Here is a 23,981-nt window from a genome sequence, read left to right on the forward strand (position 1 = left end):
GGGGGGAGGGGGTAGAATAATGTTACGTTTCAAGGTCTCTATATTCTTTAGGTCTCTATATACTTTACACAGGGTTTAATACACCAACTTAAAGTTTTGTTAGTGGTTAAATTATTAGCTAGTCCTATGTCAATGTAACTAGTCTGAAATTTCCAGGAGGAAACATCCCAAGCTTGAAGCATAAAAGTAATTGACTGCATGTAAAATGATCGGATGTAAAAAAACACATGATGAAAATATGGTTTTTAGGACAATTTTGACAATAGTCATGAAATATATCTGTTTTTTTTAGGCAGTTTTCAAACAGGAATATTTATAATTCATAATCTATCTATCAAATGATATTGATAGCATATTAAGTCCTAAGGACCAGTTATGTTTGGTGATGTTATATAGCTGGTCCTGATAATGAAATTGATAAATCTCAATCTGACTGGATAACCTATGAAAGTGTCGAACCCTAGTGTATACACTTAAAAAGTGATAAGAATCCCTACCTTCAGGGTCATACACTTAGATGTCTGCAGTAGAGTTTAGTTAATAGCAATGTTAAACAAATTAAGTTGCCATACTGTTGGTGTATTTCCAAATAATGATATTTTGTATCAACATAAACTTTAAAAAAATCTTTAATAAAAAAAATCCATTTTTCTAAAGAGAATTAAACACCATTTCTGGAATGTTTTTTTTTTTTTTTTTTTTTTTACAAGACTAAACTTGAGATATACTGTATAATACAAATTTTTCGCCCAGTCAAACTTTCTACCCTTGCACACAAAATCTATTTTCGCCCAGTACTAATTTCACCCTCCGCATTTAATTACTATATTACGGAGGCCGATAATTATACGGAAATTTCCTAGGTTGTATGCAGTGAACAACTGTTAACTGTCTCTTTCAGATTAAAATTAGGGACGTTTACTCGAATCTTACGACGCCTACACAGTTTCATCATACAGCGACTGTTCCCCACAAAACCCCAAGATTTACCTCCCCTGGCAAAATGTACCTGGTGGATCCCAAGTGCTACAAAAGTCATGGCATTGCTGAGTAAGTGTGGAAAACCGGTGCTAATTATCTTGTTACTTTAATAATCTGTTCAAATTTAAAGTTTTGATTTGTCTTTAAAAACCACTGTTCTGGATTTGACCTCGTTACATTTGCTTTCAAAACTGGTGTACATAACCAGGTATATACATGTAGGTCACTGACATACTTCCTGTACTCCCTCCCAAAGCCAAAACATACTTGCAAACCAAATCTTGTTAGCCCAGATGAACCGGTTTTGGTGAAATCATCCTAATAGATAAGGAAGAGTTGTCAGGACAAAGATTTTTAACAAAGGGCAATAATTGCTTAAAAAGGGTTGAAATGAAAAAAATACTTCCCTGATGCACGACATCAGGGGATAATTACCGTATCTGTAAACTTTCATTGAAATTGGCCTAGTAGTTTAGGAGGCAGACAAAGTTTTTTTTTCCAGTTTTATTGTTCTGACCCAGTCACCATATCATGCATATAATATCTTCCTGACTTATATATGGTACTCATTGTCATGTTGTGTAGATGCTGCCAACAATTTGTCTAGTCCCCTACTAGTGCCAATCGCAGATTTCTACAACAGTAGCCTCGATTTCATGGACCTCATGGCCGAATACTACACGTGGCAGAACCCTAGTCACTGTTCAGGGTAAGTTTTTTTGTAACGAAATACAATGTAGGTCGGGGTCACAGTTCCATTTCTCTTTGACAGTAAAAGACATTGGTTGTTGTTGTATTTTTTCATCAAGGCATGTATTAGATATCATATAACAAATCATACGGTCTTTATCTGGCCTGTTTATATTTATTGCAGTTTAGTAGAAAAGTCTACAACCACCTTTTATTTTCTTGTAATAAATATATCACCTACTTTGAGTTAGAAATTAATGCTGCACCTCTGGGCTTACTGCAGGATAGACTGTCATGAATATTCTGAACAATCATGAAATTTGTTTTTGAGATTTTTTTTTTTTTTTTTTCAAATAACTGTTCAGCTGTTAGCATATTTATGAATCCTTTTTTACCAATGACATCATTGTTTATGAAATGTGATTATGAAAAAAATATCTCTTTCAATGCCAGCTATAATGAAATAGAAACAATGAAGTGGTTACACATTTTATGTTATTGTACTACAGGTTTTCGTTCTGTCAGTACCCGTTCATCCTAAGTATATCGGCCAAGAGGTCTATACTACAGAAAGATTCCGAGCAACAGATGATTATCATGGCAAGGGTGAGTTTACATTAGAGACAGCCTGAATTACCTATAGTTTGGGTCAAATGGTTTATGCATGAAGTGATTTCTCTTGACATAGACCTCTATCATGCAGTAATTGATTTACCTTGGCAATTTGATTTGAGGTTGTTTGTTTTGTTTTTGTTTAAAAAGTAAATGAATAAACAAGAGCAATATCAAGGTGAAAGGTTCATTCATAAAAAAGTATTGACCTTGACATTGATTTGCTTAAGTTCAAGGTAAAAGAAGCATGTATGGAGTGACCTTGGTCGTTGCTCAAGTCCAAGGTGAAAAGGTCAACCACGACATATGACATGGATTTCTTAATTGATTTATTTTACTTGTAACTTGTAATTTTGAGGCACCAGTATACGACTGTAAGGTTCATATGTTAATAATGTTAGAGGTTTGTGGTGATCCATGTCACATAGAAGCTTGTAATGTGCATTCTCTGTTACAGAGAAGCTTGGTTGCTAAGGTGCAAAGAAGACAGTTACCAGACGTTGGCATGCTGTTTTTGAACCTCAACGTGAGAAGGTCCCACATAGTGTCAGATTCTCTAAATGAGGTAAAATACATTTTTTTTTATTTCACTTAAATGTCGAAATTGGGATTTATTTTTCCCTCAATGATAAACAAGACTTTATAATTAAAACTTTATTTATGCCCAGATGGCCGAGTTGTTAATATGTCTGACATACTACTACCAGTAACTCTCGAACACTTGGACGAGGGAAGCCTTCCTTAGGGGTTGCCAGGTCCTGGCTGCAGGTCGGGTGTTTTCCCCCGGGTACTTCGACTTTCATCCACCACCAAAACCTGGCATGTCCGTAAATGACCATATAGCTGTTAAAAGGACATAAAACACCAACAAACAACCGTGCTACTAGAAATCGTAGCAATTAACTGTTCATTAAAAAGACTTCATATTTTCCCGAATTAGTGGCTAGGGTGCTTTAAAATTGACTAAAGGAGGCTGTTAAGATAAAAAAAACATATAGGATGTGGCATTGCTGTTAAAGAGATGTTCATGTGGGACATTCAATTTATCACTGTAAACAGATCGCAAGGAAACAGCACGACCTGAAAAAGAAGTTGAAGGTGACCTTCATGGGTGAAGCTGGACTGGACATGGGGGGTCTGACCAAGGAATGGTTCCTCCTCCTCATCCGACAGATATTTCAGTCGGATTATGGTAAGTCTAAATAATCTGTTAACTATGATATTGCTTTTTATACCAAAGATTTCTAAAAAAAAATACTTAACCCTTTCACCCCTATGTAACTTTAGTAGACTCTACCATGCATTGATCTGGACGAGTCCATTATGGTCTACAGTGTTGAACGGGTTAAAAGAACTTCTCATGTGGTTTGGACCTTCCTTGACCACCAAATCCATGAAAATTCCAAACCTTTTACTGAATTCTCATATCCATTTTTCCCCCCTTAAATTTTTACTACTTCCCCGACACTATTATGAAAATATTTGTGAATGTTTTCAAACATGGTTGTCATGGTAACCACTTTAAATTTGCATAAACTAATGAAGTTAGAATATATGCAGTGAATTTTGTCGAGGTTTTTGATCACTTATCAACCATAGAGTTTTCAATAGAAAAACTTAACAAAACCTTGACAAAACTATTATTTATGTGAATTTAACTGGGTAACATTAACCATAGTCACAGACTTCAAATGAAAAAAAAAATAACAAAAAAATAACATTAAATTCATTTTACACAAGTATTGGGGGAAAATTCTAAATTCAAACAACAGTGATTTGGAAATTTTTATGACTTTTGGTGGCCAAGTATTATTTTCCTAAACATAAAAAATTCCTTTATCAATGAGATACGTAATTTCAGAATTTTTTGGAACAAAATCAGGGTAAAGTTCACTTCTGATGATGACTCTATTTTGCATAGCACTATTTTACTGGGGCGTTTTTCAATAAATAGATTTTTTCATATTTAGGGATCTTTCTATTAGCATTGTATCTAAAAACCCTACCATATTGACAGAATACTTTCAAATACTTTGCTAATGAAATGAATGTACACTTTTCTTCTGTAAAGGAGGCAGAAAATTGGGTCAAACTAGCTTAATTTTTACACCACTGCAACATCAGTTTTTCTACCAGGGATGTTCATTTCTAATTAAAAAATTAAAATAATGGGTTGTTGGGTTGTAAAAGTCTGGTTTTTAACTTTTCTTTTTGATTTTTTTTTGCATACTTTTGAAAGAAAACAAAACAAATAGGATAATGAAGTTGGGGTCGTAGGGTCATGGGGTTGTGAGAGGAGGATACCAAAATTTGCTAACAAAAAGCTCATGAGCTGTTTACGTGAGATCTAGCATCATTTTCTCATGTGCATTTTAACATGCAAATGAGGATGAATCTCACATGAGAAAAATATGTGCTCAGCCTCATGTGTGCAAAAGATTTAAAATATCGTACCCTCTGTGAATTGAAACGTTCAAATTTTTTAACTGAAATTCTAATTTTAATATTGTGGTAAATAAACAAAAAATGAGATATATTTGTCATGACAGGTACCTTTAAGAGTTTTCATGTGGATAATTAATTGAATGTACCAACTATTAGCATTTATGTTAGAGTTACTCTTCGAACAGGTTAAACTTATAATATTATTCATCTTACGTAGCTATATCACCTTGTTAATTCTCGACCTTTATCACAGTTATCCGATGAATGTACAGTATCGCTCAGTGAAACTTTAATAATTTCTGTCAGATTCCATCATTGGAACTCTGGATCCTCAATTGAAATGTCAATTTTAATTCATATTTTCTCTCCAACAGGGATGTTCACTTACGATAAAAAGGCTGGGGCTCACTGGTTCAGCACAGCACCGTGTGAAAGCTACCAGGAGTTCAATCTCATGGGAGTGGTATCCTTTTGTTCTGACATTATAATTAATGGTCAGTAATTAACCAGCTGTACTAGTATAAGAACTTTTTTTTCGTAATTTCTTATAGAAATGATAAAATTTCACTTCATGCCCAAACACTTCGGGCACAAAAGCATTACACAGTGAGTATTTTCCACAAGTCTGTATCACTTTATGATAGTAGAAGTTACATACAAGAGTTCCTAAAGGGCCTTAACTCCTGCTTAGCTGATGGGACTAGCAGTTTACAACAGTATCAATCTGGACATACGATTCCCACCCTGCTGCTACAAGAAGCTGCTCAGTCCCGCAGTTGTCCCGTACAACAATCCCAATGCTGTCGTAGGGATCACACAAATGACCTTGGAGGATTTCAAACTTGTTCAACCGGTAAGTGTTAAAATCAAAGTCACATGTATTTGTACTAAATGAACAGGGTCTTCGAGGTTAACAGATAGATATTTAAACCTTCAGCTACTTTTGTGTGTGTATACAGTTCCGAGTCAAACTTAAAAATCACTATTTCGTCTCTGTATTTCATGAATTTCTATATTTTTTCAGTTAATTTTCCTGCAGTCAATGGTGATGCTATTTAATGAACATTTAGCACTGAAATTGTCGTGCTATATCTGCCCAGCACGGGCCATATCCATTTAACTTCCAGTTGTACAATTTTCAGTAAAATCACACCTCTAACTGGTAGTGTACGTCTGTTATGCTATTCTATTCATATTTAAAGTAGAATGTGATTATTGTTAAGGTCGTGAATTATAAATTTTCTGTCAGTTTTATGTATGATTGTTTATACTTTTGATGTTATAGAGCAGTATATGATAAAAAAGTTACCATATGGCCAATTTCCATATCCTACTCCATATCAGTCCGCCACCCATATCAGCCCTTGGGCCTTCAGACCCTCAGGCTGTTATTGGAGTCTTTAGCTGATAACCTCTAAACACAGTATGTCACACTATAAGAGTTTGATATTTATAGGTGTTGGCTGTGAGTCTGGAGGAGCTGTTGAATTACGAGGGAGACGTTGAGGAGGACTTTTGTATGACATTTCAGGTAGGTCTATGAGAAACCCTACAACGATCAAACACCGAGACCTAGCTTTCTTACAAAATATACTTATTGAAATGATGCCTTATTTTATCAGTGATAAGCCTGGTAATAAGCCCACCCTTCACTTCTCCTTACTTTCTGTACATATAATTGGTGACCGGTAATAAGCCCACTCCACACTTTTCCCTACTTTCTGTATATAGAGTGGGTGACCGGTCATAAACCCACCCCCCACTTCTCCCTACTTTCTGTACATAGAGTGGGTGCACGGTAATAAGCCCACTCCACACTTTTCCCTACTTTCTGTACATAGAGTGGGTGACCGGTCATAAGCCCACCCCTCACTTCTCCCTACTTTCTGTACATAGAGTTGGTGACCGGTAATAAGCCCACTCCACACTTTTCCCTACTTTCTGTACATAGAGTGGGTGCACGGTAATAAGCCCACTCCACACTTTTCCCTACTTTCTGTACGTAGAATGGGTGCCTGGTAATAAGCCCATCCCCCACTTTACCTTACTTTCTGTACATAGAGTGGGTGCCTGGTAATAAGCCCACCCCCCACTTTTCCCTACTTTCCGTACATAGAGTGGGTGCCTGGTAATAAGCCCACCCCACACTTTTCCCTACTTTCTGTACATAGAGTGGGTGACCGATAATAAACCCACCCCCCACTTCTCCTTACTTTCTATACATATAGTGGGTGACCGGTAATAAGCCCACTCTACACTTTTCCCTACTTTCTGTACATAGAGTTGGTGACCAGTAATAAGCCACCCCCCACTTCTCCTTACTTTCTGTACATGGAGGGGGTGACCGGTCATAAGCCCACCCCCCACTTCTCCCTACTTTCTGTACATAGAGTTGGTGACCGGTAATAAGCCCACTCCACACTTTTCCCTACTTTCTGTCCATAGAGTGGGTGACCAGTAATAAGCCACCCCCCACTTCTCCTTAATTTCTGTACATGGAGTGGGTGACCAGTAATAAGCCACCCCCCACTTCTCCTTACTTTCTGGACATATAGTGGGTGACCAGTAATAAGCCCACCCCACACTTTTCCCTACTTTCTGTACATATAGTGGGTGACCGATAATAAGCCCACCCCCCACTTCTCCTTACTTTCTATACATAGAGTGGGTGACCGGTAATAAGCCCCCTCCACCCTTTTCCCTACTTTCTGTACATAGAGTGGGTGACCGGTAATAAGCCCCCTCCACCCTTTTCCCTACTTTCTGTACATAGAGTGGGTGCCCGGTAATAAGTCGACTCCATACTTTTCCCTCCTTTCTGTACGTAGAATGGGTGCCTGGTAATAAGCCCACCCCACACTTTTCCCTACTTTCCATACATAGAGTGGGTGCCTGGTAATAAGCCCACCCCCCACTTTTCCCTACTTTCCGTACATAGAGTTGGTGACCAGTAATAAGCCACCCCCCACTTCTCCTTACTTTCTGTACATAGAGTGGGAGACCAGTAATAAGCCCACCCCCACTTCTCCTTACTTTCTATACATATAGTGGGTGACCGGTAATAAGCCCACTCCACACTTTTCCCTACTTTCTGTACATAGAGTTGGTGACCGGTAATAAGCCCACTCCACACTTTTCCCTACTTTCTGTCCATAGAGTGGGTGACCAGTAATAAGCCCCCCCCCACTTCTCCTTACTTTCTGTACATAGAGTGGGTGCCCGGTAATAAGTCGACTCCATACTTTTCCCTACTTTCTGTACGTAGAATGGGTGCCTGGTAATAAGCCCACCCCACACTTTTCCCTACTTTCTGTACATAGAGTGGGTGACCAGTAATAAGCCCACCCCCACTTCTCCTTACTTTCTGTACATAGAGTGGGTGACCAGTAATAAGCCCACCCCCACTTCTCCTTACTTTCTGTACATAGAGTTGGTGCCCGGTAATAAGCCCTCCCCCTCTTCTCCTTACTTTCTGTACATAGAGTGGGTGACCAGTAATAAGCCACCCCCCACTTCTCCTTACTTTCTGTACATATAGTGGGTGCCCAGTAATAAGCCCACTCCACACTTTTCCCTACTTTCTGTACATATAGTGGGTGACCGATAATAAGCCCACCCCCCACTTCTCCTTACTTTCTGTAGATATAGTGGGTGACCGGTAATAAGCCCACCCCCACTTCTCCTTACTTTCTGTACATAGAGTGGGTGCCCGGTAATAAGCCCACCCCCCACTTTTCCCTACTTTCTGTACATGGGGTGGGTGACCAGTAATAAGCCACCCCCCACTTCTCCTTACTTTCTGTACATAGAGTTGGTGACCGGTAATAAGCCCACCCCAAACTTCTCCTTACTTTCTGTACATAGAGTTGGTGCCCGGTAATAAGCCCACCCCCACTTCTCCTTACTTTCTGTACATAGAGTGGGTGCCCGGTAATAAGCCCACCCCACATTTTTCCCTACTTTCTGTACATAGAGTGGGTGACCGATAATAAACCCACCCCCCACTTCTTCTTACTTTCTATACATAGAGTGGGTGACCGGTAATAAGCCCACTCCACACTTTTCCCTACTTTCTGTACATATAGTGGGTGACCGATAATAAGCCCACCCCCCACTTCTCCTTACTTTCTGTACATATAGTGGGTGACCGGTAATAAGCCCACCCCCACTTCTCCTTACTTTCTGTACATAGAGTGGGTAACCAGTAATAAGCCACCCCCCACTTCTCCTTACTTTCTGTACATGGAGGGGGTGACCGGTCATAAGCCCACCCCCCACTTCTCCCTACTTTCTGTACATAGAGTTGGTGACCGGTAATAATCCCACTCCACACTTTTCCCTACTTTCTGTACATAGAGTGGGTGCCCGGTAATAAGTCCACTCCATACTTTTCCCTACTTTCTGTACGTAGAATGGGTGCCTGGTAATAAGCCCACCCCCCACTTTTCCCTACTTTCTGTACATGGAGTGGGTGACCAGTAATAAGCCACCCCCCACTTCTCCTTAATTTCTGTACATGGAGTGGGTGACCAGTAATAAGCCACCCCCACTTCTCCTTACTTTCTGTACATAGAGTGGGTGACCGATAATAAGCCCACCCCCCACTTCTCCTTACTTTCTGTACATGGAGTGGGTGACCAGTAATAAGCCCACCCCTCACTTTTCCCTACTTTCTGTACATAGAGTGGGTGACCAGCAATAAGCCCACCCCACACTTTTCCCTACTTTCCGTACATAGAGTGGGTCCCTGGTAATAAGCCCACCCCCCCACTTTACCTTACTTTCCATACATAGAGTGGGTGCCTGGTAATAAACCCATCCCCCACTTTTCCTTACTTTCTGTACATAGAGTGGGTGACCAGCAATAAGCCCACCCCACACTTTTCCCTACTTTCTGCACATAGAGTGGGTGCCCGGTAATAAGTCCACTCCATACTTTTCCCTACTTTCTGTACGTAGAATGGGTGCCTGGTAATAAGCCCACCACCCACTTTTCCCTACTTTCCGTACATAGAGTGGGTGACCGGTAATAAGCCCACTCCACACTTTTCCCTACTTTCTGTACATAGAGTGGGTGCCCGGTAATAAGTCCACTCCATACTTTCCCTACTTTCTGTACTTAGAATGGGTGCCTGGTAATAAGCCCACCCCCCACTTTTCCCTACTTTCTGTACATAGAGTGGGTGACCAGTAATAAGCCCCCCCCCACTTCTCCTTACTTTCTGTACATAGAGTGGGTGACCAGTAATAAGCCACCCCCCACTTCTCCTTACTTTCTGTACATATAGTGGGTGACGGGTAATAAGCCCACCCCCACTTCTCCTTACTTTCTGTACATATAGTGGGTGACGGGTAATAAGCCCACCCCCACTTCTCCTTACTTTCTGTACATATAGTGGGTGACCGGTAATAAGCCCACCCCCACTTCTCCTTACTTTCTGTACATATAGTCGGTGACCGGTAATAAGCCCACCCCTACTTCTCCTTACTTTCTATACATATAGTGGGTGCCCGGTAATAAGCCCACTCCACACTTTTCCCTACTTTCTGTACATAGAGTGGGTGACCAGTAATAAGCCACCCCCCACTTCTCCTTACTTTCTGTACATAGAGTTGGTGATCGGTAATAAGCCCACCCCACACTTCTCCTTACTTTCTGTACATAGAGTTGGTGCCCGGTAATAAGCCCGCCCCCACTTCTCCTTACTTTCTGTACATAGAGTTGGGGATCGGTAATAAGCCCACCCCACACTTCTCCTTACTTTCTGTACATAGAGTGGGTGCCCGGTAATAAGCCCACTCCACACTTTTCCCTACTTTCTGTACATAGAATGGTAAAAAGCCAATCCCTCCTTTCTTCAAGTTCTATTTATCAGAAAAAAAAATAAAGCTTGTATGTGTTGCTATTCGGATCTTTAAAACAAAATAAATAAACCTTAAATGAACTGATTAAGTGAAAATACGCACTAGTTTTGTTTCTGAATTGACAACCCACTTCATTGTGGGGACATGCATACAAATGTGTATTGTTTTAGGTGGTAGAATTGTGAAACAACTTCTTCACTTTCATGTCGGTGTAAAAGGCCCCTGCATTAAGGATACTTTTATGTCGGTGTAAAAAGGCCCATGCATTAAGGATACTTTTATGTCGGTGTAAAAAGGCCCCTGCATTAAGGACACTTTCATGTGGGTGTAAAAAGGCCCCTACATTAAGGATACTTTCATGTCGGTGTAAAAAGGCTCCTGTATTAAGGATACTTTTATGTCGGTGTAAAAAGGCCCATGCATTAAGGATACTTTTATGTCGGTGTAAAAAGGCCCCTGCATTAAGGACACTTTCATGTGGGTGTAAAAAGGCCCCTACATTAAGGACACTTTCATGTCGGTGTAAAAACGCCCCTGCATTAAGGATACTTTCATGTCGGTGTAAAAAGGCCCCTGCATTAAGGATACTTTCCTGTCGGTGTAAAAAGGCCCATGCATTAAGGATATTTTTATGTCAGTGTAAAATGGCCCCTGCATTAAGGATACTTTCATGTCGGTGTAAAAAGGCCCCTGCATTAAGGATACTTTCCTGTCGGTGTAAAAAGGTCCATGCATTAAGGATATTTTTATGTCAGTGTAAAATGGCCCCTGCATTAAGGATACTTTCATGTCGGTGTAAAAAGGCCCCTGCATTAAGGATACTTTCATGTCGGTGTAAAAAGGCCCATGCATTAAGGATATTTTTATGTCGGTGTAAAATGGCCCCTGCATTAAGGATACTTTTATTTCGGTGTAAAATGGCCCCTGCATTAAGGAAAATTTGTTGAGTCCTAGTAGAGTGTGACATGTCTGTTTCAGATATCTCTGACAGAGTATGGAGATGTACGGACAGTTGATCTCAAAACTGGTGGTGCTAATATCCCCGTAAACAAGAGCAACAGAGCAGGTAAGTGTTTGCAATATCAGTGCATTGCTATTAAAGTGGGTTTATCTTCTGGGAAACAAACTTGATACAACCCATATGAAAGATTTGCCAACAAACAGCACATGAGCTGTTTACATGAGATCTAACATCATTTTCTTAAAAACAATATTTTGGTGCATTTTTTTTATTATCTCCCCTAGAAATAATGCCTGTCAGATGATAATGCATCTAACATACATCTATCCTTGCAGTCAATCCACTGTCAACTTTTTGTCTAAATTTTTTTTCTTCTGAATAACTGAGAAACATTTAAGGAGATCATTACCATGTTGGGATAAAAAGCTATTATAATTGTTTTGAAGCAGGCATGATTGTTTAAATACATGACATCGACCAACTTCCATGGTCATTGGGATTAAAATGTGTCATGTCCCAATGTGTAAACAAATTATTTTGTTTTTATCCCAAAATATTGAAAGAACTTATATATTTACCCAAAATGTCATGTTTTGTGATATAAAGCCAATACCATGCCTTGGTTAAGCTTCTCATTTTGTTTTGTTTATTTGTTTGTAATGAATAACCTTGAGCTAATTTCAAAGTTAAGGGGTCAACTGTGTTGAAACTTCAAGCTACTTCTTCTGAATACCTAAGAATCACGGTCATGGTACTTAGCTTGTAGTGTGCTGGTATTGAGAGTCATCAAGTGAGTTCAAATAAATGTACTTGCAAAAATTAAAGGTCATAGAGGTCAAATTTGTTATACATGATGTTTCTAAAATCAAAGCATTGAAAAGAATAAGGTAAATATGTACCAACATAACATGCTTTACGACTAAATTCCGAGCAGAGTACAGACTAGCAGCCGACAACAACTACAGGTTGATCTAGGCCTATCTAATCACATACGAGCATTCCATATTTTCGTATTGCAGAGTTATTTGCTCTTGTGAGAAGGTATTGATTATTACGTCATTAGTTTGTGTGAGAAAATTACGTTATTTTCTCAAAAAATGATGACGTTACTCTCACAAACAAATGACGTAACAATCAATACCTGCTATCAAGAGCAGATAACTCTGCAATACGAAAAGACGTAATAGAGCACTACCAGAATTTAGCAAGTGTTTTTGCTGCATATTCATTATTTCGCATAAAAAACACAATTATTTCACATTAAATAAAGAAAAAGCCATGTCCGTTACAAATATTTTTACTAAACGATCGTTTAACCATATGATCACTTGGACATTTAAATATGGTCACTTGACAGGTGATCAGATCATGAAACAGTAAAAAAACACATGTTTTCTTTTTATGTCATGTTCCAGTTAATGTCATGTTCCAGTTAATGTCATTTTTTCCTCTGACAAATAAGAATTGATATTAAGTGAAATCAACTGTACTGTTTAAACAACTTCTAAATGTCTAAAAGGCACAGGGTAATGATGTATTATTTAGCCAATATCATGCTTGGAAGAAGGGCTATCATGTTTGATCAACTGTATTAAATTGATTCACTCTTAATAATGTGATAGCAGACAGAATTGTTAAAATATTTAAAACCTGTATTGTTGGCTGTATTACAATTAACTTTGTTAAATTAATTTGACTTTAACCCACTTTAATTTTGAAGGGCACAGACGTACGTCAGATGTGTTTGCGAAAAAATATTGAATAACAGATGAGCAACAGAGGACCATTGAGTCTCTTTTGAGATAATTGAAAATGTGTACACAAATAAATATTAATTACGTCCATATCTGTTGGGAGTATTTATGGAGCAAGTGTAAATATTCATGTAGGTCGATATTGGAACTCTTCACTGTTTAATCATTGTCTGGAAGCAGTATAACATACCGGTATACAAAATATTTTAACATTGATGAAGGAAGTCAGGCAAAATGTAATTATCATCCAGCAGCTGTTCCATAGATATTTATGGAATATTCAACCTAGTCAAATATCCCAATGCTAAAAAACTGGAAGATTTTATGGCAAACCAAGAAAAAGTTCAATAAATGTAGACGGGACATGTAGAATTCTTAATGTTAAAATGTAGAATTGTACACCTTTGATAGTTTACCTATCTTGCTCTTCAAATAAATGATATAATTGTATACAGTGAAATTTTCACCCTGTTAACTATTCACCCTGTTAACTATTCACCCTTTTCTGATAAATCTACGCTCGCCCAGTGTTAATTTCGCCCATCACATGTAAGGCTTATTCCCCGAACACCAACTCTGGAGAATTGAAAGGAAGGTGTTTCTACAGGAAATCCTTTGAAGTTTAGTTATATAGCCTGTTTCAACTAAGAATGTCAACTCATAGTGTAGGTATGATACTAAAGTCAATAATAAAATGGATAAAAAGTTTTTATTCATAAATATAACTGTACTACACATTAAATACAGCACTAAGTAATAGAAAATAATAATTAAATATTAATATTTGCATTATATGAAAAATAAAAGTAACATTACATTATATGAAAAAAAAAGTTCCTTAATTTAAGCCACACTAATGTCAGTAATAAAATAAAGTTTCTATTCATACATATAACAGTAATACATATATAATACAGCCCTTAAAGATAATTATTAAACATAAATATAAACAGTAAACCACTAAATGAAGCTGAGGTTTCTAGCACAAATCACATTCTCTATATATATCACTAAAGGCTCTAGCACAAAACATTCTATCCAAGATGCAGAAGCTGTGACGCTGAATTGGCGTAGGTCATCAGGTTGATAGTTCCAGTCTGATAACGGTCTTTCTGGGTGGCCAGGCGTCTGTCGATGTTGGCGTATACTATATTCTGCATGTTGTGTACTGAAATTCACTGTCATGATAAACTCACCCTCCTCGCCATCATTAGGGAGGGTGAAAAAGGTGAAAGTTAACTACAATGAACATTTCCTGGTATACAGTTTTAGTATTACTTTCGAGATATATATATGGTCCTGATTAACTCATTCACCCCTGAAACTTCGTAATGAACTATTCCAATCTTTGAATTGGAAGAGTTCAAACGTGTCTTCAGGTGTGAATGAGTTAACCAGATGATGGTCTCATGGACAAGAGTGAAAGTCAAAGTTTTCTGACAGAGTTGAGCATTAAATTTTTAAGTTTATATATTACATTGCTTGATATTTAATCATATCAAACTTTAAACATGAAGAAAAATAATAGAGACAGTGAAAATCACAAAATACAGCTGTGAAACTTGTCGGCCAGCTCAGAATTTCCCTTGGTTGCTGTAAATAATGTGACATCTATGCATGTATAGAATTTGAATCACAACAACGTATCGCTAAGTTCAGTTTTTTTCCTTTCTTTAATTCTGTTTTTTTTCCCAAGGATTACTTAACAGGTAACACTTCTAATGTTTACTGTCGAAATTTCAAAATGGAGTAATGGAGATATGTACCAGCAAAACTTAATATATCATCCTCGATCCATCGCTCTCTGTTCCCCTGGAATATGTCATAGCAAAATCAAAGGCTCGGTGTGCACCACCTTGTTTATGAGACGAGAAGACTAATTTGATCCTTTGATGTACATCAAAAGAATATGTCCGTCACGTAACGGTAAAATTGACTGCCTTTGAAATCGGGTATTGCTCTGCTGTAATCTTCGAAAGATAGGTTTATGAAGTCATAGCGATTGGTCAGGTTACTTTTACCTCAGACCAATCAAATAGCTAGTTGTGTGCCTTCAATTTTGCTATGACATATTCCAGTGGTGCCAAGAGCAAAAGTGAGCATAACCCCTGGAGTATTGAGGATGAAATGATATATCAGAGCAGTGCTTTTTTACCTTAATTTTACAACAGCCTGTTCCTTTATGAATTGGGGAAAATGCAGCATTATTTTTTATTGAAATTGGGAATATATTCCTCATTTTTGGTCTTTTTGGGAAAATAAAGCATTTTTAGCTAGGGGAAACAACCTGTATTTTGCTTTAAAACTGAGCAAGACAAATCACTGCAGTGTATGAATACCATCCCTTCCTTTTGACAAGTGCAGGGTGGAGTTAATTACACCTTCCATGGAATTCTAGCTAATGTTTATACAATGTGTATCACCATTTTTATTTTGCAGAATATATACAGCTGTATATGGACTGGATTGTCAACAAGGGTATATATCCTCAGTTCAAGGCCTTCTACCATGGTTTCCATAGTGTGTGTGCTTCAAACGCACTCATTGTAAGTATACAGAACTTCTTCTTTAGATCATAGTAGTGCTAAAAATATACTGTATACCAAGAAACATTCATCCTTTACTATAAAATTCCTGTTAATGTCGCCTTCACTTGTAATTACAATATATTGCATGTTAACGTTGTGTACTAATATTTGTGGTCATGATAAATTCGTCCTCGTTGGGGAGGGCAGAGGGTGGAAGTTATACTGTATGTATTATTTACAAACTTGGCGATGAACAATTTTTTATGCCAGAAAACAAAAATGTTCTAGTTATATGATAAGAAACACTGTATACAGTAATCAAATGACCTTGACCTCGATATTAGGTAACACTGTATACAGTAATCAAATGACCTTGACCTCGATATTAGGTAACACTGTATACAGTAATCAAATGACCCTGACCTCGATATTAGATAACACTGTATACAGTAATCAAATGACCTTGACCTCGATATTAGGTAACACTGTATACAGTAATCAAATGACCTTGACCTCGATATTAGGTATCACTGTAAACAGTCATCAAATGACCTTGACCTCGATATTAGGAAACACTGTAAACAGTAATTTAATGACCTTGACCTCGATATTAGGTAACAATGTAAACAGTAATCGAATGACCTTGACCTCGATATTAGGTAACACTGTAAACAGTAATTGAATGACCTTGACTGTGATATTAAGTAATACTGTAAACAGTAATCGAATGACCTTGACCTTGGTGTAAAGTAATGCTGTAAACAGTAATTGAATGACCTTGACCTTGGTGTAAAGTAATGCTGCATACAGTGATCGGATGACCTTGATGATAAGTAATACAGTATACTATAATCATATGACCTTTAATTAGATATTTACTATATGCACGACGTTGATAACGCTTGCGGCTCTGTACAGATGTTGCGGCCACAGGAAGTGGAGATGTTAGTGTGTGGCAACCCTCAGGTAGACATGAACCAGCTAAGAAAAGTGGCTTCATACGACGGCTACAACGCACAGGACTCGACCGTCAGGTAGGGGATTTAGCCGTACATGACGTCACTGTCAGGTATATATGGTAGCAATATGTTAAAAAAGGTTAGTCAGGTCACATTGGCATATCCTGGTTGAAACGTTGCAGGTGGCGCAGAAATATTCCACGATAAAGGAACGCACTTGGACGAACTGGAGGCAGAGGTAAAAAATGCTGTTTTGGAGATTAAATAACAATAGAGCAAGGATAGTATGTCCTTCTTTCGCACGTCCGCTCAATTATATAACGTATCTATAAGTCTACATGTGGATTGACCTTGTTTTATGGAGAAATAACGAAAACTAGTAGTAGTCAGCATTTTAGTTTTGGTCAGGTACGTCTGGACCCCTCAATTTACAGGTGCCGAATATTTCTGAGGTCAGCCTCGGATCAGATCTGCACCTGTCGTTTCTTTTCCGGTTCAACCGTTTCACCTGGTTGAACTGGATACCTGAAATGGGCCCAGGTGAATGAATTGACTACTTGATAAGGGAAAGATTATGGGGCTACTTAAATTGGAAAACAAGGTGTTCAGCAGGGAGATCAACTCGTATCCACGTTGTCATGTGAAATCTTTAAAGAAATACTATATTCAGTTGAAATAGAACTGTAGTGAATTCTTTGCAGTGTTTGAAAACAAATGTCTGGGTGAAGACAGAAAATTGAAACACATATTTGCTTGTTCATACAATCTTTTGGTTATAGTGCATGTATATGTTCCTGTCAATGTCAATTTCGTTTTAATACTAAATACTGTCCTTTTAATTGCTCTTTTAGGTATTTCTGGGATACAGTCTTATCGATGACGTTTGATATGCAGAAGAAACTACTTTTGTTCACGACTGGGAGTGACAGAATTCCTATAGGAGGCATGGCCGAAATGACCTTCAAAATTTCACGTATTGAAGGAACTGATTTGTGAGTTTAGAAATGACGTATAGCAGAATATTTCCTCAGGGATATTTTCACGATATCGTGGTTCAATAGAGTGAGAGCAAAAATATGATCCACAAAATAATATTACAAGTGAAATTTTTTGTCACGATAATAAACTTCATAACCATAATCATGTTCATCAAGAATAATACAATACCATGTTTGGAAATACATTTGACGCTTTAAAATCATTTTAAAATTCACTACTGTTATGTGGACTGGTTTGAATGGCTACCATTGATTATAGTCGAGATTTCTCATTTGGATAGAGTGTCTAGATGTCTAGAGCTTCATGGTCATGGGTTCAAATCTCATTTTTGTCCTGTTGCGTTTTCCCTTTCCGTTAAGTGGTGCCTGTGACCAGGAAACCGTTGTGTCAGAGAGTGGGTGTGCACTTGGCGTGTATACTATTGTGAGTGCACACATTCATGATACTTCAATGATTACCTTCGCATACACTCTTTGCACCCCTGGATTATGTCATGACAAAATGAAGGCTCAGTGTGCACCACTTTGTTGATGAGACAAGAAGACTAGTTTGATCCTTTGATGTACATCAAAAGAATCTCATGGTTGCGTAAAAGTAAAATTGCCGTACTTTGAAGTCTGTTGTCGCCCCTCTGTAAACTTCAAAGGACAGGTATCAGCCTGGTGTTTGGTCAGGTTTTTAGGTCACCTGAGCTAAAGCTCAGGTGACCTATTGCTATCCGTTTTCGTCCGTCGTCGTCCGTCGTCCGTCGTCCGTTAACATTTTACATTTCAAACTTAAAGTCAAGTTCTGCTGGGCCGATTAAACTGAAAGTTGGTAGGAATGATCGCCTCATGGTCCTGACAAAGTGTTGTTATTTTTCGGGTCGATCAGAAATCCAATATGGCCGCCACGGCCGCCATTTTGAAAACCTATTTCAAACTTAAAGTCAAGTTCTGCTGGACCGATTGAACTTAAAGTTTGTAGGAATGATCGACTCATGGTCCTGACAAAGTGTTGTTATTTTTCAGGTCAATCATAAATCCAATATGGCCGCCACGGCCACCATTTTGAAAACATATTTCAAACTTAAAGTCAAGTTCTGCTAGGCCGATTGAACTGAAACTTTGTAGGAATGATTGACTCATGGTCCTGACAAAGTGTTGTTATTTTTCAGGTCGATCAGAAATCCAATATGGCCACCACAGCTGCCATTTTGGTAAACTATTTCAAACTTAAAGTAAAGATCTACTTGGCCGATTGAACTGAAACTTTGTAGGAATGATCGAATCATGGTCCTGACAAAGTGTTGTTATTTTTCGGGTCAATCAGAAATACAATTTGGCTGCCATGGCCGCTATTTTGCTACTAAGTTCTAATAGGCCGATCTCACTTAAAATTGGTCTAGGAATGATCAGCTCATGGTCCTGACAAAGTTAAGTTAACATTATACTATTTTTTACTCAAATTGGTACATATTTCAACAACAAAAATAAATACTGTAGACTCAGGTGACCGTTTAGGCCCATGGGCCTCTTGTTTTTTAACTGAGACCAATCAAATATCTAGAGCATGTCTTCAATTGTGCTATGACATCTTCTAGCGGTGCAGTGCAGAGAGCGTAAGTGAGCGTAACTCTTGAAGTATGAAGGATGGAGTACACAGTACACTTTTAATAATGTTGTGTTGAGGAGACATCAGTTGTCTCCCTTGTTCTCCAGATTGTAATTATCTCCTTTTCATTGCAGACTGCCAATGTCTCACACGTGTTTCAATCAGCTTGTTCTGCCAGCTTACCGAAGTCGCAAAGTTCTCAAGACCAAGCTTGTAACAGCCATTGCCAATGCGGAGGGATTCGGATTAGAATGACGGAAGTTCAGGAGATTCGTCGGACGTATCATATAATGGAATTATTTTATTTATTCCTCCGAATAAAGACTCCCTGTTATAAAAGAGATACTGAAAGCCAAGTATACTGTGTTTATGAACTTGTTATAAATCACCTAGTCTGTGTAAAAACACCTATTTGCATATCTAAACATGGTTAAATGTGATCATGATTGGTCAGTGATTGTCATGACGTGTGTTATGTAAAACCTGTCACCTTTATATGCAATGTTGCACCGATACAGTTGTAAAACATTTATGAGAGAGATCTTACATTGAATATATATATATTAACATTATGATATTAATATGTCATAAATGATATGACCTAAATAATGTGTTATTTCATATTCTGAAAAAGTACCATTTTCCATTTACTGACTGAACAACAGAACGTAATTATGACTCTTGTTTGAAAACATATAATGAAGAAAAACGTTATCTTAAGAACAATATTATTTTGATCTGTTACTCAAAATCTTTTTCTGAGCAAATTATGATAAAATGTTGAAAATGTAGGAAAATAACCCTTATTTTTAGCAGAAAATTTTGAAAAACAGAAATTCCTGTGAAGAAGATATCTATATTTTGACAGGTGTTGTCAGAACAAGAAAAACAAGGGTAAAACAGCTTTTTATGAATACTCTAAAATTTGAAAAAGTAATGGGTTGTAGAAAAAAACTTTTAAGTCTGTGATAATGATGTGAAGTTAATTTTATCTATATATTGTGACAGCTAATTTAACAGATCCCAGGGACTGATTGAGTGGGGGGGNATGATCTCCAGAAGTGCTCCTGTGTCTGACCTTGAAAAATAATATACATCAGGAAAATGTTGATGCAATCTAAACTATATCTGCATTGATATATATACTTACAGAGTCTATTAGAGGTAGGTATAAGATATATCGACGTTAAACTCCCAAACATAGAAATTACATATCCCTATTCCGTCTTTGCGTATTGCAGAGTTATCTTCTCTTGTGAGCAGGTATTGATTGTTACGTCATTGGTTTGTGTGAGAAATTAAGTCGTTTTCTCGAAAATTGATGACGTAATTACTCTCACAAACAAATGACGTAACAATCAGTTCCTGTTCACAAGAGCAGATAACTCTGCAATACACAAAGACGGAATACCTTCATACAGAATAATCAAATCTTTATATCCCGTTTGACGCTGAAATCGTGAATGTGTCAATAACAAAGAACATTTTCTAGATGCCTTCTACTGTAACAGGAGAAAGCGAAAATGTAACCGCCAGATCGGGGTTCGAACCCGGGACCCTCCAAATTTCCCGGATAAGTATCATTTACCAGAGATCAAAATTTCACAGCAAGCCTTAACTCTGTCTGTTTAAATTGGCAATGTTGTTTTAAAAAGTTTTTTTTTTTTATTCTAAAATTGTTAATATTTTCCATGTGTTAATTAATCAGATGAAATATATATAAACGAAATACTACAGAATGCCAACCTAAAATGTATTAGGTGCCAATATATGGATGATTAATGTGTGACGGAAGAAATATGCTGGAAAGTATTATATATTAGAGCAAAATTGTAAGTTTCAATTTGTTTTAAGTTAAATTAAAATTTATATATCTAAGGAAATACAGCTATTTCAAATACACTGGTACTAGCTTATAGATATCTACAGAAATATCTACACAGATAAGTTTATAGAGTATTAGCCTGTCTGATATCTACAAAAACACAATATAAAAAGATATCTCTACTATAATGTAAACTATTGAAAATGTTATAAAAAAGAATGTAAAGCAAAAAAAAGCTTTTTTTTTATGAATTTAATTTCAACTTTAACAGGAAAAAAAATGTGATAATAAATTTTGGAAGGTACACATTTGTATTTCTCAGGAAATGCGCAAAATAATCATTATAACTGTTCTGTATTATTTATTTGTGCAATAAATTGCTGACAATTACGATTAAAACGTGTTAACCCATTTACCTCTAAAGTCACATTTGGACCTTACCGAATTAAAGACTGGGCTAGTCCAGTTTAAAAATATAGGGGTGAATTAGTTAACAAGTTTTGTGTGAACTGTAATACAATTACAGCTAAGGATAGATCAGCGTACTTTGTGTACTGTAGGATTTTTTGAGGTGCCATTATCTTATATATTTTACTTGCACTACTACCTAGATACAGATTAGCAGCCATTTTTTTATTTTCATGAAACTTCACAGATAATTTATGCATCACATGTACATTCGATATCTTCATTCTGACAACGTGGACAATAGAAATAATTTCTCGAAATGTTGTCCCAGGTCTATCCCTCAATTAAGGTTAAGTACAATTGTTGTGAGGTAAACGTACAAGTTAGGGACAGGTGTTATCATACATCTTAAAACTAAAAAATAATCTTACAAGTTATCTTAAAACTTATAAAAATCTTACAAGTTATCTTAGAAGCTAGATAATCTTATAAGTCATATAACAACTAAAAATAATCTAGCAAGGAAAAGAAATCTTACAAGTAATCATACAACTTATAAGCTAATCTTATCAATAAGATGAAACTACAAGTTAGATAATCGGACATGTAAAGTAAGTAGGTGACCTTGTCACTCATAAATGGTGTCCGGATAATGTGCTGGTTTCCTTGTGATCCTGCTTCAAACATATATTAATTGAAATGTTATCAACACCATTTAAATGGTTGAGTATTTAGATGTATACTATAGCTATAAATTGTGAATTTAAAATAAACAGTCTTTTGAATTATATGCCGAGTGGTAACATATAGGTCATGCTCTTACACCTGAAATAAATTATGAGTAATTTTTTCCCATTCTTACCGCATCCCTCATCATATAGATATCCCTAACTATTAATCAATTTATGATGTTTATTCACTTGATAAGAAAATGAAATTACTTTTCTTTTTGGATATTAGAAAATTCTTTTTCCTTTGACTATTTAACTGTAATGTATATTATATTTTAGCTGATTGACAATAAAGTTAAAAGATTATCATTTGGCAAAAATCAGTGAAATTTGAATACAGGTGTTCAGGATTGCAGAAATTTGACCTTGTACAGCAGATTTTATTTCAAGTATATTTTATATATTGCAGAAAATAAAAGATATTTATGGTGCAGGAAAAGTGAAGTAGTTCGTTCCACTTTATATGATTTTCATGATATCATTAAAAAGCATTCTGTTCAAATTATTTTGAACTGATGTTTTAATCTGCTATTCACTCCAGATTCCGTCCAGTTTCTTCTAAAACAAATATTCTCAGGAGATATTTTATGGTTTTATATTTCTGAAATCTTTTTATTTGTAAGTTGGAGAAATAGTGTCTGTTTTCCCTTGAATTCCATGGTCAACAATGTGGGTTAGAAATCAGACAGTTAAATTTGTTAGTTTCCCATATTTTAAACTGTTCAAGACTTGTTAAGCATAATAATAATTAACAATTTGATGTTCTTTTACCGCTTTATCACAACCTAGCTCGTAGGTCCTCTCAAAGCTGTTCACAAAATCATTATCCGTGGTTATAGGGCCTTTGCAACCAGCCAATATCTTTTTCAACTCCCTGGGGAGCATACAGCCGGTGCTGCCATTTCGGTGCTCACAGCTAGCATTCAACAATTCTAGCACTGCCCAACCACATACTCATTTACAGCTGAGTAGACTTGAACTAGCGGAGAAAAGTATCTTGCTCAAGGATACAACACAGTGACAGTGGTCATGAGCCCGACGTCCTACCACTAGACTACCTTGCCTCATTTATGAATTTTATACCACTGGAATATGTAAAACAACTTTGTAAAAGATTATTAAATGATTCCTGATATTATAATTTATCTGTAGGAAATAATTTATAAATTAAATAAAGAGGTTTATAGCTTGAATTTTTCTGGGTAAAAGGGTAAAAAATATAAAATATTGCTGTGATAAAGTTCTTTAGATTTATTTTTACATTTGAATTAAGATTTGTTAGTAGAATTATTAGAGAACATTAATTATGTTATCCAAATATTTACATTTGAGTGTTTTGAGGATATTGGTAGTGTAAATAGGTAAACAAATAATCAAGAAATATACATTCATTGTTGTTAAAATTTAATATATTTACACTATCATATATTATTTTTGTGTTCTTTCTTTAATGCTTTTATTAAAGAATTTTCTCGATATATTCAGAATTGAGTCAAGTTTGATTACAAATCATCTTCACAATACTGTTGTCTTATTCTATCCCCAGATCTATTTCTATTGTTCTCTGGAGCATGATACTGTTTCCATGGAAGGAAGATGCATGTACCAACAATGTAAATAAATTTCAGAG

The 23,981-nt window shown here is 36.9% G+C and overlaps 1 protein-coding gene across 2 annotated transcripts in view; it reads left to right on the top strand.

The window, feature by feature from the left end:
• LOC110455416 (probable E3 ubiquitin-protein ligase HECTD2) overlaps positions 1-20,422 on the top strand; it is a 71,470-nt gene extending 51,048 nt beyond the window's left edge. For both annotated transcript variants that reach the window (XM_021505543.1, XM_021505544.1), the window contains 13 exons: positions 902-1,050; positions 1,567-1,690; positions 2,181-2,277; positions 2,741-2,848; positions 3,343-3,475; positions 5,103-5,191; positions 5,420-5,581; positions 6,185-6,259; positions 11,572-11,659; positions 15,748-15,854; positions 16,755-16,870; positions 17,647-17,787; positions 19,522-20,422. In XM_021505543.1, the coding sequence (XP_021361218.1) occupies positions 902-1,050; positions 1,567-1,690; positions 2,181-2,277; positions 2,741-2,848; positions 3,343-3,475; positions 5,103-5,191; positions 5,420-5,581; positions 6,185-6,259; positions 11,572-11,659; positions 15,748-15,854; positions 16,755-16,870; positions 17,647-17,787; positions 19,522-19,642 (1,510 nt within the window). In that variant the 3' untranslated portion in view covers positions 19,643-20,422. The remainder of the gene's footprint in view (positions 1-901; positions 1,051-1,566; positions 1,691-2,180; positions 2,278-2,740; positions 2,849-3,342; positions 3,476-5,102; positions 5,192-5,419; positions 5,582-6,184; positions 6,260-11,571; positions 11,660-15,747; positions 15,855-16,754; positions 16,871-17,646; positions 17,788-19,521) is intronic.
• Positions 20,423-23,981: the final 3,559 nt, after the last annotated feature.

The sequence above is a fragment of the Mizuhopecten yessoensis genome, unplaced genomic scaffold (assembly GCF_002113885.1).
Source record: "Mizuhopecten yessoensis strain PY_sf001 unplaced genomic scaffold, ASM211388v2 scaffold8213, whole genome shotgun sequence".
Classification (NCBI taxonomy): domain Eukaryota; kingdom Metazoa; phylum Mollusca; class Bivalvia; order Pectinida; family Pectinidae; genus Mizuhopecten; species Mizuhopecten yessoensis.